Source organism: Cebus imitator, unplaced genomic scaffold (assembly GCF_001604975.1).
Source record: "Cebus imitator isolate Cc_AM_T3 unplaced genomic scaffold, Cebus_imitator-1.0 Scaffold60, whole genome shotgun sequence".
NCBI lineage: Eukaryota > Metazoa > Chordata > Mammalia > Primates > Cebidae > Cebus > Cebus imitator.
Window position 1 is genome coordinate 12,417,720 of NW_016107375.1, and position 16,194 is coordinate 12,433,913.

Genomic DNA, 16,194 nt, shown 5'->3' on the forward strand with positions numbered 1-16,194 from the left:
GGAACACATGGGCAGGTTTGTTAGCTGGGTATACTAGGTTTGTGATGCTGAGGTTTGGGGTACGGATGATCCCCTCACTCAGGTAGTCAGCAGAGTATCCAGTAGGTAGTTTTCAGCTCTTGCTCCCCACCCTACCTCCCCAGTGTCTACTGTTCCCATGTGTTCTTGGGTATTACCGTTTTCAAGTTTTTTTCTTTACATGAAGCCACTGAAAGCAAACGTATGTCATACTTATAGGTTACTTTGTACATTTATCATTCTATTAATGAATGTCTTAAGTAATTAAGCAGTATATTAAGGCCATAAACCAAGTCACTATCTCATATCAAAGGACTATTGTTATTCAATTATCTAAAAAATTCATTTCAATGGGTTACGTTACAGGGTTGAGGTCAGCCTACAGACACAAAATAGGTTAATTAAAATATTTTTTTCAGATCAGCTTTTAATTTTTTCACTGGAATAGGATTTGGAGGTGGGGATACTAAATGTGGCAGGGTTCAACAAATTTACAGTTTATCAAAACGTTCTTAAAGAACACAATGATAGCATATACTTTAATTCTTAGAGCACAAACCCTTATATCGATGGTCACAGAAAAATACTGTAATGCTTTAAACAAAAGTTTTAAAATACATCAATGATGCAAGTTTCAAACAAAATGTAGTGATCTATATGTACTTAACTGTCCTTTCATCAAGCTTTTAGAAACGCAATCAGTCTTCACTGTCTGAGCAAATGAGTTTTAGTTTCTTCATGGTCCTCCATCTGTCTTTTAACATGACACTTGTCCGGTTGTTGAATTTATAATGCAACAGTATTTTAGACCAGTTTCCTTCTCCAAATTTCCTCATGCCAGATCTCAAATTCTTGTCTTCTTCCCAAAGCCATGCCTGTCTTTTTCTAGCTCGATGTTTTTCAGGAGTCACCGGTTGACTTTCTGAAACAGGTATTCTACTTTCAGTGTCTCTTCTTCTTTCTTTTTTCTTTTTTGCACTTTGAAGAGTTCCTACTCTTCTTTCTTTACTAAGGTCTTGTTGCTGGGTTCCATGCTTCAACTTAGGTAAGAAAAGATTCTTGTGAGACCTCAATAAGGATACTGTACCCTCTGAGGATTCAGTTACCACAGACTGTTTGTCACTAACATTTTTTCTTCTATCCAAATTAGCTTCAGTTTCCATTTCAACATCATTACCATTAGGTTTATCTTGAGAAGTTATTGTTCTTGCTCTTTTACTTTCTACTACTTTTGCTGCTGCCTTCATTAGAAAGGTTGATGATTTTTCACTTAGCACATAATTCACATAACTCTTAATTTTCCCCATCATGTGGTTGTAACTGAAGTGTTGAAAAACAGAATGGTATGTATCTTTCTGAGAGATTATCATAAGCAATTTCCTTTTTAAAGGCGCGTAAGAATTTGGATCACCAAATATTCTTTCAAAGACTTCTTCTGCTTCCTTAAAGTTCCTGTTTTCCATACAAACAGCTATAGCCTGAACTTCAATTAAATTCTGTATTTCTTCATGAAGTTTGTTATGCTCCTTTTCAATCGAACCCCAAATCATCAGGGCTGATTCCAAGGGTGTAATTCGTTCATCATTTTCAAACTGTGCATCAAGGTTTTTTCCTGCTGCAATTCTTGTCAAAAACTGACATATGTATACAGTTCTCAACTGATAAGCTGTTAGACTGGATAGTCCATGAATAATAGCCTCGGTGCTGTCGCGGGTCTGAAGAATGTCCTCGGAGCGGGCGTCGCGGAAAGCTCGGCAAAGAGAGAGGCAGAGGAAATCGAGCATCCAGCTGGCAGCCACAGCCTCGGCCTCGGCCACAAGGCCCGCATCCTCCTCCTCCTCTGGAGCCCCCAACTGCACCTGGCACTCGAGTAGTTCCTGGCACTCGAACTGCTCCTCGTGGTTTCTCTCCGTTTCTGCTATCCGCTCCTCGGTAGCGTCGGCATCCCTACCATCCGCACAGCCCCGGGGACTCGGAGCAGCTGAGGAGGCGTCCTCCGCCATGTCCTAATACCTATTTTTAGATTGCATTCCAGCCTGGGCAATAGAGCAAGACTCCTGTTCTCTCTCCCCCTTTCTCTTTCTCTTTCTTGCTTTCAAACAAAACACAACAAATTACATTCATTACAAAACTGCCCATCCTGTCCACATTCATGTTCATTTTGCAATTTATGGAGATACAGAAATCATGGAGGCTTTTCTCGTGTGACATAGGATAGATAACAGTAAAACACTTGTTTTATTTCAAATTACTCAAGTTTATAGCTGTTTTGATGTTCAGGACAACTGGATGAGGATACTGTTATTTACCATGCCTATACCAATTTTCATGTCCCAAACACTGTGCTGAAAGCTTTATGTAAAGAGTATAACTTAAAAATTACTGAAATCCTAAGAAGTAAATATTTTTATTCACATTTTGTAGATAAGTAAACAGAGATTAAGATTATACCACTGTAACTTGTATTTGAATAATCCAGTATTAAGACATGCATTTCTCTCTCTTATATTTACTATTACTAATCAGTAACTTGCACATTCTGAGTACAAGTTCTCAGTTTGCAACTTAACCAAATTAACGTTTTTTCACTTGTTAAGACAATTAATACCCAACATCACCATATATATACATAGCAGATAGCAAAGCCTTTAAAATACATATGTTATTATTACTGTCCCCAAAGTCTTAGAAGAAAATGATTAGTTGCAAGAGTGCACTTTTGGGCCAATCATAACAAACATTATGAAAACTTTAACAAGTGCATCTTGATTGGGAAAACCATACCAGAATTACTGGGAAAAGAGAAGGGGAGGGTAGCAAATCATATAATTGTTAAAGTTGTAAGTGTGTACTGTGTCATTGACTATTTATGTGATGTAATGTTAAGGACAGGATTGAAGACTACCAGACCTGTGCTGTCTTCTTCACAGTGTAAGACCTGAAATTTCACTTTCAGAGTACCTTATATTTCCACTTAAAACCTGATAATTAAGAAAATGAAAATCTTCTTGAGGGGAGTGATGTTGAAATTCTCTAAGATGAATAACCTTGAGACACTTCTTGTAGGACAGCTTTTGAAAATAAGATAACATAATCAGTCAAAAAATTTAAATTAGTTGTGTGTGGTGGGGAAATGGATACAACAAACTTTTTTATGCCTGTGGCCAACAATCATTTTATCGAAAGATTCAGTGTTCTTCTGAATCTTCCTGTAAACAAAGAATGAATCTAATTCATATCAAAAGTCTGGGATTTGAAATATTAATATAGTTTACATAATTACTGGGTAAACACAAAAGTAGGTAGAAAACAGGTTTATTCTATATGAGTATGACTTAAAGGGAAAGAAAAGGCTTTGGTCAATGTTTAGCTTCACATTTTTAATTCTTCATCATATTCATTACAAAAAACAGGTACTTTATCAAATAGCTAAGGACCAAGTTTTAATTATCCTCACAATAGATAGAATGTCAGTTCCATGAGTGAAGGGATCTTCATTGACTTGTTCACCTCTATTTACTCCACTATTTCCTGTGCTTATAACAGTGTTGAGTACATGTAACCAGTAGATGAACTTTATGCTGCCATGGCCCTAGATGTAGTAATTATTCTCCAACTTACTTCCACTTGCTGAGTATGTGGTCTTTGTTGAGTCTGATGATAACACCAATCTCACAGGATTGTGGAAAAAATTGAGGGAAGTAATGTATATTAAAAGTTTAGTCAGAGTCTGATACATGGTAAGCACATAACATGTTTTGATTAAAGAATTTTTTAAAAATTTTAAATTCTATTATTAGTCGTATGCCTTTTAATTTCCAGTTGCTTCTATTAGTTTTCATTGATGCTTCAGTTTGTTCAGAAGTGTTCTCAATACTACTGATCTGCTTTTACCTTGATGACCAAGCAAATATTTATTAAATCTTTATGTTCACAGATGTATAGTGGGCTCATATAGTCATGATAAGCTCTTGTTCAGTCAAAATCACACATATAATTTCTCAATAAAGCTAGAATAAACTTTTTTATTTAATTCTTTTTTCCCTCTCACCTTGAACCACCCCACTGAGATAAACATTTTTAATATGGAAGAGCTGAGAACCATCCCCAGCCTATGAGAATTTCATTCATGTTAATTTAATAAAATCAAATATATAGAAGAGCTTGTACAACAAAAAAATGTTGACAAACTATAACCACTATAAACTATTTAGATTGATATTAATTGGTTTCACAATCTCAAGAAGTCAGAAAAAAATGAAACAATTAAATCCAGTGTCAGTGGTTACAGATCTCAAAATAACTGATGCCTATGCTGTGAGTTACAAACTTTCCATATTCCTGTTGCATTTGACATCAAGCAGCCTCAGCCTTTCCCTTATGGTCCTATAAGAAAATAAGGCTTTATTCTATGCCCTGGTGAAGTTTCATTTCAAATCTGGGCAGCAGACAGGATGGAATTGCTGCACGACTCCCTTCTCCTTAAAAACATATTATCCCCTAATGGATATACCCTCACCTTCCCACCCTTCCCTAAGAGAGAACAGTCTGTGGCATTTTAGAAATATGTGCTGTAAATTGGCAGGCACAAGCACCCTAAAAGACTATAAAATAAACATGAATCCCCTTTGAAAAAAACTTTATATTTTCATCACATCCCTTGTAAGCTAACACACTGCACTGTTTACAGTCTTCCACTACAATATATTTTGAAACGATTACCTTCTTCTGAGTCATTTGTGTCATAATGCTCTCCATAGGTACCCATAAAATGAAAATGTAAGCTGTTTTTATTGGCCACACTACATCTTAATTGAAAATATTAAAGGGGATTGCTCTCCTACTGATTTTTTTCTCTCCATTTAATTGGCTAATCATATGATATTTTTAATGGAATAATCATGAAAGAAAATATGAATCTAATTTAAATTCAAACTGGATTTGGGATATTTAAGAGATTATCCCAGAGTAGCAGAGGGTGCATGAGGCAATAAACATCTGTTCATTCCTGACCACTAGCCTTGGTGTTTATGAGCTTGGGGCATATTTATTTTCAGGAGACATGATTCTCTACATTTGAGCTTTAGCTGTTTTACTGCTGTGTTTTTAGTGAAAAATTTTAAATTTATAAGCAGATTTTTGTCTATTCTTTTTTACTTCATTCCTTGCACTTATATTCAAATGCAATTCTGACAAATGAGAAATTGTCCCAGGGAATCACCACACCCTACTGAGAGGAAGCATTTAGCCATTTATTTGTTATTGGCTACAATATAGTGTAAATAGATGAACCAAACCATGTAACAGCAACTGAGCCTGTCTCTGTGTAAGATCACCAGGGATTTAGTGATTAAAAATTAAATATTTTATTCATGCCTTCATTCAAGTCCTTTTCAGTATCTACCATAGTAATAACATAGGACAAACTACTCTAACTTACACAAAAACAAGTCTGAACAACCTGGGAGAGTTTATAGTCCAGTAAGGGAGATAGAACCTACTTTGTGTGTAAAACATTTCTGCAGTTTTAGGCATTCAGGACAATAATACAAACAATGACACACACAAGGATGTAATAAGCTCATTAAATGAATGGTACAGATGAAAATTGATACGTAAATTCAGAGAAGAGACACAGACCATAGTGGACTCAGGAAACCAAAAAAGTGTTCAATCTGGAATACTAGCTTTGAATTTCAGATACGTAAATTCTGTAATTTTGCTAAAACAAACCTGGAGGTGCTACAGGGTGTATACATTCTCACGGGTGGCTAGCCAAAGAGTAGGAAACAAAACTTATAAGTGTATAAGGTGAAGTTTCTTCAACCCTATCAAACTGTAAGTACAAAAGAGTTCTAATTAACAGCAGTATTGCATATATAATGGTTTTCCATATTTTTTCCAATACAAGCTGAGGTCACCTGCAAAGGTTCCTAAAGTATATCTAAGAATCTACAAGTGGCATCTCACTCATGTTTATAATCATTGTTTTGTTGGTCCTTGCAGAACTTTCCTTAAGCAAAGCTATTGTTTCTCTAAGTCTTGCCATACGCTCTCCAGTTTTCATAGTCTTGCTTTTGACCCTCCCATTGCAACCCTAGGAACAGTGATTTCAGCCAACACTCTGCTAGACATCATTATCTCCTTGGATGTTTTGATGCACACTTCTGGTAAGAAGCCATACGCAAAGAAGCCGACAGTGTCCAAACTTCATCTTTTCCCAAGGTAAAATGGGGCCTACTTCTCTCCACTTTGCATTACACTCACTTAGAATAATCTCAGGAATATATGACTTATATTCCAAAGACCCCAAAAGCTTTTGATGAAGGTACTCTTCTGTGTTTCTTATGTCACCTGCAATAAGGCTCCTGAAGCCTTGGGCATTAAGCCAATGGGTTCTGGGCCATCTGTTTATTTGAAGCCAAGGCTTTGCTATGGGTGAGCTCATCAAACTGGACATTTTTCCTTCAGATTAGTCCCAATCAAGCTGATATTTTCATTCTTTTGTAGAAATACATTTCTGTGGAATCTGTCCACAGATCACCAATCCTATGTAGTCAAGTTTGAGGGCTCACAGTAGTATTTAACACTTGCCCTTGAGATACTGTGCAAAATTTAGTATTTCACTGGAAGCTCAAGACATTGATGCATACCAGACATTATCATTGTATTGGATGTATATTTTGACAACTGAATTATTCTTACAATATGTCTTTAATATACGAATTCCGTTACAACATAAGGAAGCTACTTTGGGCCCCTTTGGGCACTTCCAACTGATTTATGTGAGATTACAAACCAGCTTCAGAGACTGGCCTTCAGATTAGCATTTGGCTTGAGAATAGTTACAAAGAAAAGCATGTGATTTTAAATGGCTTTAGAGAGCTTCAAGGAAGAAGAGCAATGGCAATTTTGGAATTGTACATTACTCTATTAAATAGCATATACTCCATCTTTGAGTTAGATCCTTTACTGCAGAAAAGAAATACATTGGACAGGGATTTAAGCAACCAAACTGTTATTGATTGTCAGTGGTTTAAATTATGATCTTAGTTCACTGTAGTCCATGGCAAAATTTCTTCCCAAGGTGAATGCCTCATAGAATGACCATTCATTTTAATTTGGGGCCAATATTTCAATGATATTCTTGCTCAGAAAACAGAAAAAAAAAAAAAAAAAAAACCTTAGAAATAAAAAAAATATATTGCCTGAGGGATCAATGTTAGTTTAAGTGAATCATGAGGCAGAAAAGAGTAAGTAACTATAGTCTGACTCCTCATAATATTTTGTTCTTTTATATCTAAAATCAGTTATTTAATGTCCTTCGTGAAACCAAGGTCTTAGGAAGGGTAAGTATCATAAACTTCTTAAAAGGGTTTACAAATAGTAATAGTCTTTTAATTATTCACCCTTGATATTCACTTAAGCTTCACTTTTTGGATATTACCACCACTAACCTCATCTGAAAATTTATTTGACCTAGCTGGAAGTTAGGGGGTGCGGCTTTGTTCCAGGCAAAACTTAAACTTATGTTTCTCGAGACATATGTTCTTCTTACCTGATCCTTGTTTCTTTCTGTAGAAAATAAAGATTATTGAACCTCAGACTCAGAGGTGTTCTACTCTAAAATTCCATGGTGCTCTGATTCTTGATTATCACGTTAGCTAAGAACCAATTATAATAGTTTTGGTGTCTGCCCCATAAGAATTACCTAGATGATTACAGCATGAACTTTCTAGATCAGTCAAATATATTTCTTATTATTTTTTTATGTTGCATGTATATATTTCTCCTGGTCTGTAATTACTTATGTAAAAGTTTGGGTTGACTTTGTAGTGGAACCACATTTTGAAATGCCTTCCTGATTTCTTATAATTTTGTTTTCTGTTCGCTGATACTGTTGTGAAACCCAGGCCTTCCTGGGCTTCTTTTTATATATGTTGGCCAACCAGATTTTTATACAATCTATATTCCTAACATTCAATACATATTAGAGATGAGACAATCTTTAGTGCCCATACCTTAAGGCTGATGTATATATTTTCTGCTTTGTATATGCTGTGTTTAAAACTTATCTGGATATAAGGTTCATATTTTCAAAACCTCATGGTATCATAATGATAACCACAGTGGAATAGAAATTCCATTAATTTTTTCTTATAAACTGTAAGATTTTAGTTTTAGAATGTTAAGAAGATAATATGAAATGTCATTTGTAAACTCTCCTGATTACTCTCAAACCTTAAAAACTTGAGATCCTGAGGTTCTGATTTCTTGTCAGTCCATATTATCAAGGCAGTCTTCCATTTTCACTACAGTATACATTTATATATTGGATAAAATTAATATTCTATTTTCTTTGAACCATCTCAAATTTGAAAATAGAAGACACAAGTAGTTTTCTGGACCCCAGAAGGGGTCAGAATAAAGATAAGTCATTTCTTTAACAACAAATGTCCATTAATTCTAGTGCAGAAACCAAAGGGATTCTCTTCCAATCAGATTTATGATCCTTTAACCCATAACTCCATATATTACTGGATACACTATGAGACATCATGAAGATAAAATTTCTTTTTGTATATTTGCATTAATTCTCATTCTGAAAAAATCTGTTTTTACCTTATTGTATATTAGTGCAAAGGTAGCTTTGATCAAATAAAACATGAGACCAGGATAGAATATTGCATGACCTACGTATTCTAGCCACACATTTTACTCTCTGGATTCTCAACATAATTCACTGGAAATCCTCTTCTTGAGGCTGATAGCTAAATTGTGTAAATATACAATATAGCCCAAAGAAACAATGAAAGAGAGGTAGAGAAAAGGGTAAAGATCAGAACCCAGGGGGCTGCTTGTACTGAAAAATTACATTAATGAGGAATAGCCAAAGAATACAGAGTAGTGGAGTTATGGAAGGAGAACAAGAAGACTTTAATGAGATTACAGGCCAGGAAGAAGAAAAATTTAAGCGATAATAGTGTCAAATGCTACAAATGGTAAAAATGATAAGGACAACAAGAAGAGCACAGTAAGTCTAAAAACTTGGAGAAAATTATTTTTGTAGAATATCTATGACATATTTCTTTGAATTATTTTAACCCTACTACGACACACTCAACATAGGACAATATTTTGTATATAGACAGAGTTTATAACCACCTGCTGAAAGAAAAAATTGATAGTCAAATGTATATAAAGTTAACTGATTGTTTATCTCTTTGGAGTACAATGGAGAAATTGTACAAATGAATGAAAATTAATTTTTCAGAATTTTGCCCTGAGATGTCATCAGAAACACTAAAATTTGGTGCACATCGTATGTCTTTCTTAGCCAATATCATTGCATAACTTCTTTTTAATGGTGGACACTGCCTCCAAACCTCTCACTTACACTCACACATGCAAATGGCTCATGTTCTTATGAAGCTCGTTACTATATTGAAACTTTATAGGACATGAAGTGACAGAAAATTTAGAGTCCCCCACTGTCATTATGATCACATTAATTAAGCAATAAGACACAGCAGTGCAGGAACTACATTGTGTTAATTCATATCTTGGGATGAATGTTCAAAGTGGTGCTTGGGAATGAAGCCACAGGACTCCCATTAATGTCATGAGGCTATGTGGATTAATGCTGGACACCTGCTCCTCAACTCTGCCATTGCTGTTAACAAGAAGTCCTGGCTTATCTTAACTCCTTGTGGAAATGTGAATGTTCCCCACATTTCTTTTTAATGCCTCTGTTCAAGATCATGCTATTTGTCAACATTTTCCCTCATATTGAAGATATGATTCAAAAGTTGTAGGTAAATTAAAATGGGAAATTAGAAAGTGAGAGATGTTTGGGTGGCCATGTTATTAGTTTCATGAGAAGGCATAGTATAACGATGTCATATTAACATGTGGGTGTAAACAAACAAAATAGGGCTGGAGTAGAAGCCCATCTAAGGATATATTTGGAATACGCTATAGGTTTAACGAAGAATAGAGACTTCTAAAACTGGGAAGTGTAGCAGGTGCTCCAGATATGGACAGCCAAGTTTCAGAATCTGGAAATGCATCCAACCAGTTGATTTTCAAATTCCATGAATCACGAAGGAATCTCACCTTTAGACAAAGCACTTTTCTTCACCCGTTTTTTACTCACTCTTTAGTGCCAGTGGTTTTGGATCAATTCTTATTAGTGATATGCAGGAGGAGTTTTACTCTAATTCACGGGTTCTCAAATTGTGCTCTCAAGACCAACATCATCATTATTACCTGGGAACTTGTTAGAATGCAACTTATGATATCTTATGACAGATATACTAAATCACAAACTCTAGAGGTGGTCCATAAATATTTGTTTTAATAACCTCTCTGGGTAATTTTGAGAAATGCTAAAATTTCATAAACAAAGCTAGAATTTAAGCAGTAATATAAATGCTGTTATTATTTAGGCATAGGCTTTGTCTTTTGCTTTGTCTGCGAGATAGAATTTTGGTTATGGGCCCTCTAGAAAACTCTTTCAGGTGTTTATGTTAAATTTTAAAATTGCTTTAATTTTAGTACGATTCAATAAGTCAGTTTGGCTCTCTCTTCAAAATATGCCCATCTGGATCTTCCTAGATTTGTACCCTCAAAAGCCTAAGGTTACCTAGACATAAGGAAGTTATCTATAACTCTACCTAACTTGACTTTAAAATGCAATTACTGAGCTCAGCATAATGTTAGAGTTGTTCCTAGTTTGTCTCTGACCTTGTACCTTTTTCTAACACAGTAAATGCCTGTCTTGATCCTTAAATACAATCAGTAACATTTCTTTTAACCTGGTCACTGGATCCTTGCCTGATTCTCTCCACTTCTGACCCTTTCTTGATACATAGTTTCTATAGAACCAAAAATGTACTTTTCACTAGTAAGTTTATCTGAGAGACTAATTAGCCCCGGAACTGAACTTCCAATCCTATCTTACTGAATTTCTGAATACAGTTCTTTTCCTGAAACATTTTCAAGCCCCATTATTCTGTTAAGATCCTCACTTTTCTCTATTGAATTTGCCTGATATTGGCTGCTTGTCTGGTCATGACATATGAAGCTATTCTTTCTAGACTCCGTGTCCAGGCTTTCTTCTTGCCTGTCTCCTACAATGAACCCTGTCTCCATTGCTTGACCTTCCCAGTGGTTGTATCCGGATCTAGGTTTTCACATGCAACACCACTCCATTCTGATTAGCTCTTGTTACTAACCCCAGCTTCCATACAGAACTCTCTCCATTGCCTAGCTGAAACAAAGAGAATTATTGCTATAGAAGTGTCAAAGCTGCATCTCCACTGACAAAGTATAGATTCACATCAGGACTACCATATTAATAATATAGAGGCTAAGAATTGAGTTATGAAATCAGACAGTATTGTTTCAAAATCTAGCTAAAGTTCTTGGTAGCTATGTGATTTCGGCAAATTACTGAATCCCCCTAAGCATCAAAGTTTTGTTCTTTTCATCCTTCTACAAGCTAATAATAATAATAACACCTTTGACATTGATTTGTTGAAAAGAGTAAAAGAACCAAGGAGAGAGCACCTGGAATATATTAGTCTCCAATAAATGTACATTACTGTTGTCACTTCATTAATTTTCTGAGGATACTCAGGTGATTTGCATTGTGGTTCCTGTTCTCAAGATGCTGACAATAAAGTAGAGGCAATTAAATAAATGTTTAGATAGTAATAAGTATTAACAAAGATGTGAAAATAAATTATATATTAGATAGAGGAAGCAATATTTTTGATTAGGGGAATTGGGAAAAGAACCTTGAAGGTATTGGCATTTAACTTTATCATGAAATTTGGGAGTGATTATCTTTTCAGCAAAGCTGAAAACAACAACGGAAGACATGAGGGGTGGGGATTACAGTTGATCCCACATGCCAAATTGGGTATTGTTAAGGTACTATGCAATTTAATCCTCACAGCAAAAGAGCAAGTTATGTTTTATTTTCTCCTTTAAGATGAAGAAACTGAAAATTTGAAAGTCAATGTGAATAGGAGGGGTTGAACAAAAGTTTGGGAAGTTACAACCAGAAACCAAAAAGGAGGCTTGTGGTCCAAACTGAGGTCTAAATCACAATTTCTCTTCTGGCAGCCTAGAAAGGACAAGCAGGTAACCACATCTCTCTTTGAATGCCTTCATTAATGGGGAACTTATGAGTTGATTTATCCTATCACTAGATAGTTCTAGATTTCTAAAAATATTATTTTAGAAATAGCATTTCTCTGATCACTTTTGATTCTTTCTCTATCTTTATAATATTATGTTGGAAAAAAAAAAAAACAGACAGTCTAAGGCTGAATCCTTGTGACTAGTTGTAGAGCTCAGTCAGATGTGGACCACTTCTGAGGCAGGACAGTTTTGAGGGTTTTTAGAGTGAATAGATTAATTCAGATAAGATACAGAGTATTTATTTTTCAGAGACTATTTGGTACAACACTACAGGGTAGAATAAATGCAGCCAGTATATTTATTTTCAAATCAAATCACATATTACATACAACATATATGACACAAGTGAGAGAAAAACAGAATGGTAACTATTGGATGTACATGAAAAAATCTGTTTAGATGCTTTATTAGGATTGTATGCATTAAAAAATAAATTGTATGCATTAAGTATTTGAATCAAGAAGAAAAGGAGCTAGAATGGAGTTAGTGTTTTAATCCAAGATATAAATTGCTTCAAACTGAATTTTAAAATCACATTATTATACACTATAATCACTCTCATAATCCACTTTAAATATGAGTTCTATTCATGCCAGATTTTTTTTCTGCCTTTTTGCCTCTGCAAGTTATCCTTCAAGATTCATTTGATGCCCCAATTCCTGATTTGTTAAATACTCTAGTCTCCGTGTGATTTTCCTCTTTATGATACTTATTTTTTATCCAACAAAATCTAACAAATTAAATAGAGTCTAATTTCTCCAGTTTGGTATGTGTTTGCCTTTCTTCACTAGATGACTATAAAATAATCTCTAAAAACAGAAGTTATGTTTTGCGCTTTTTCTCTGGATTTCAGTAAATATTTGATTGAATGGTGGAATTGATGGAATGAAATTTTGTGTGCGCAAAAGCGTATGTATGTGTTTAACTTCTCCGTACACAAGGAAAGAAAAGAATGCAGAGAAAAGTAGAATTCCGCTAGAACCAATTACAAAAGAAAGATATGAAGTGGTATAGTTAGTATACATTATATAAAAACACAGGGGTTGCTAGTTTCATTTTTGTAATAATTGTCTTTGAGACAGTTAACCATATCCCCTGCAATGTTATTTGTGAACATGTTTGTTTTGAAACTTTTCTTCTCACAGATTGACTTTACTATTTATTTTGGGCAGTGCACAAATGAGAACAACCTTGGATTTATGGTAGTACTTTATGGATGTGTGTGTGTACAGCTCTGGTTCCCATCTGGAGGGTGTAGTGTTGGGAGCATGGAATTCCATCTTCTTGGTGAAATCATTTCTCATCATGAAGAGGAATACTATGTGGTAGTTAATTTTTTGTGTGTTAACTTGACTGGCCCATAGGCATTCCTGAAGGAAAGTAGTGAAGGGAAATATTCCTAGTGGGCAGAACTTCAGGCAGTAAACTTGGTTATTCACTTTGCTTGGAAGGAGAAATGGCTAGATATTTGATTATATACTGATTCATGTGCTCTGGTCAATGATTAGGCTGCATAGTCAAGGACTTGGAAGGAACAGGATTGGAAAATTGATGACAAGAAAATTTGGGGAAGAAGGGTGGGAATAGACACCTTTCTGAATGAACAGATATCATGAAGACATTTGTGACCCAAGTGAATGTTTAACAAAGGATGCCCTCAGCAAAGGGGCATTTTAATAATCAAGTGATTCAGATTTCCTGTTTTGTGGATTCCAGTCAGCCTCTTTTCCCAGTAACCCCCATCACTGTCCAGTAGCCTCATGAAAAAAAGGGCAAGGATGGAGATTATGCATGAGATCAGCTACATAGACTTCTACTCACCAAGGTAACTCTAGGTATTGGCCACATCTAAGAATCAAATCTGCCAGCAGTGGAGACCAACACTGAGTTCCCAGTGTGGCACCATTTCCTAGGGGATTAATTTGATTACATTCGACTGCTTCTATCATAGAAAGAACAATGTTTTGTACGTACTGAATTAGACATTCTGGATACAGATTTCCCTTCTCTGCACACAATGCTTCTGCTAAAATTGCTGTTCATGTACTTAAAGAATTCCTTCTCTACCATCACCATCATGCTATTCCACACAGCATTGTTTCTGATCAAGTAACTCACTTCACAGAAAAACATGTATGGCAATGGGCTCATGCTCATGGATATCACTGGTCTTATCACATTTACTAACAGGCTTTAAATTAGCTGGTTTGATGGAACTGTGGAATGGCCTTTTGAAGACTCAGTTACAGTGCCAGCTAGGTGACAAAACCTTGCAGTGCAAGTACAAAGCTCTCCAGAAGGTTGAATATGCTTTGAGTCAACATCCAATATATGCTGTTCATTTTCCTATAGTCAGGATTCACAGGTCCAGGAATCAAGAGGTGTAAATGGGAGTGTCACTATTCACTATTATCTCTCACGAAACACTAGCAAAATTTTTGTTCATTATCTTTTGTGACCTTATCTTCTGTGGGCCTAGAGATCTTGTTTCCATAGGAAGAAATAGTTACCAGGAAATACAACAATGGTGCCATTGAATTAGTAGTTGAGAACACCACCCAGCCACTTTGGATAGCTCCTGCTTTTAAATCAATAGGAAAAAAGGAAACTATTGTGCTGGCCGGATGATTGATCCCACTACCAAGGGAGAACAGAACTACTGCTCCACAATAGAGATAAGAAAGACTATTTCTGGAATATAAGAGATATTTGGGTGTCATTTATTATTAGCATGCCCTTCAATTAAGGTCAATGGGAAATTCCAAAAACTCAATCCAGGAAGGACTACTCAGGGCCTAGACACTTCAGGAAGAAAGGTTTATGTCACACCACTTGGTAAAGAACCACAACCAGCTGAGGTGCTTGAACTAAGCAAAGGGAATATGGAATAGGAAGTGGAAGAAAGTTATATAAATACCAGCTACAATCAAGAGATAAGATATATATATATAAAAAGACTGATTTTCATGAGTATCCCTCTTTATTTTATTATGAATGTGTTTCTGTGTGTATCAAGCAAACACTTTCCTTCTCATATTTCCTCATTATACAACATAAGATACATTGATGGAGAGTGATCCAAGATGGCTGACTACTAGCAGCTCAGGATTGTAGCTCCCAGTGAAAGGGCAGAGAATGAGAGGACGCCACACTTTCAGACAAATTTTTGTTGCTAACCAGCCAGGAGATTCCCAGCGGAGGAGCCCCACAGGTCGCCAGCACGATTCTTGTGGCACGCTCGGCAGTTTTGCCAGTGCCCCAGCGGGCGGTTCTTGGTGCAGAGTAAATGGGACTGGGTCCCCTTTTGGTCAACGTTTGGAGATCCGGGGAGGCAGAGTCACCTATTCAGCTGATTGAAAAAGGGACTCAAGAAAGAAGCCAGACCAGAGATTCCCGGACAGAAAAGCAACATGAACCTTAACGCCGATGTTTTGGCCGGAGCAGTGGGTTGCTCAGATTCCGGCGCTGGGAATCAACAAGTTGGATGTCCACTCAGAGACCTAATTTGAAAGTCAGTAATTACAAAGACGATGGGTGGATAAATTTACAATGATGAGAAGAAACCAGCTTAAAAAGGCTGAGAATACCCAAAATCAGAATGCTTCTCCCTCTACAGGGATCACAGTTCCTCATCAACAAGGGAACAAGGCCTAATGGAGAACGAGTGTGTTCCATTAACAGATTTAGGCTTCAGAAGGTGAATAATAAGAAACTTCTGTGAGTTAAAGAACATATTCTAGCCCAATGCAAAGAAACTAAGAACCTTGAAAAAAGGTTGGACAAAATCCTAATGAGGATAGACAATCTAGAGAGGAATATAAGTGAATTAATGGAACTGAAGAATACAATACGAGAACTCTGCGAAATATGTACAGGTTTTAACAGTCGAATTGATCAAGCAGAAGAAAGGATATCAGAGGTCGAAGACCAACTTAATGAAATGAAACGAGAAGACAAGATTAGAGA

The 16,194-nt window shown here is 36.0% G+C and overlaps 1 protein-coding gene across 1 annotated transcript; it reads right to left on the reverse strand.

Annotated features, from left to right (window-relative positions):
• Positions 1-227: 227 nt before the first annotated feature.
• On the reverse strand, positions 228-2,023 carry LOC108305173 (telomeric repeat-binding factor 1). The gene has a single exon (XM_017529731.2). It carries the CDS (start codon positions 2,019-2,021, stop codon positions 717-719), a length of 1,305 nt encoding a protein of 434 aa, XP_017385220.1. The 5' UTR covers positions 2,022-2,023; the 3' UTR covers positions 228-716.
• Between the last annotated feature and the right edge of the window lie 14,171 nt (positions 2,024-16,194).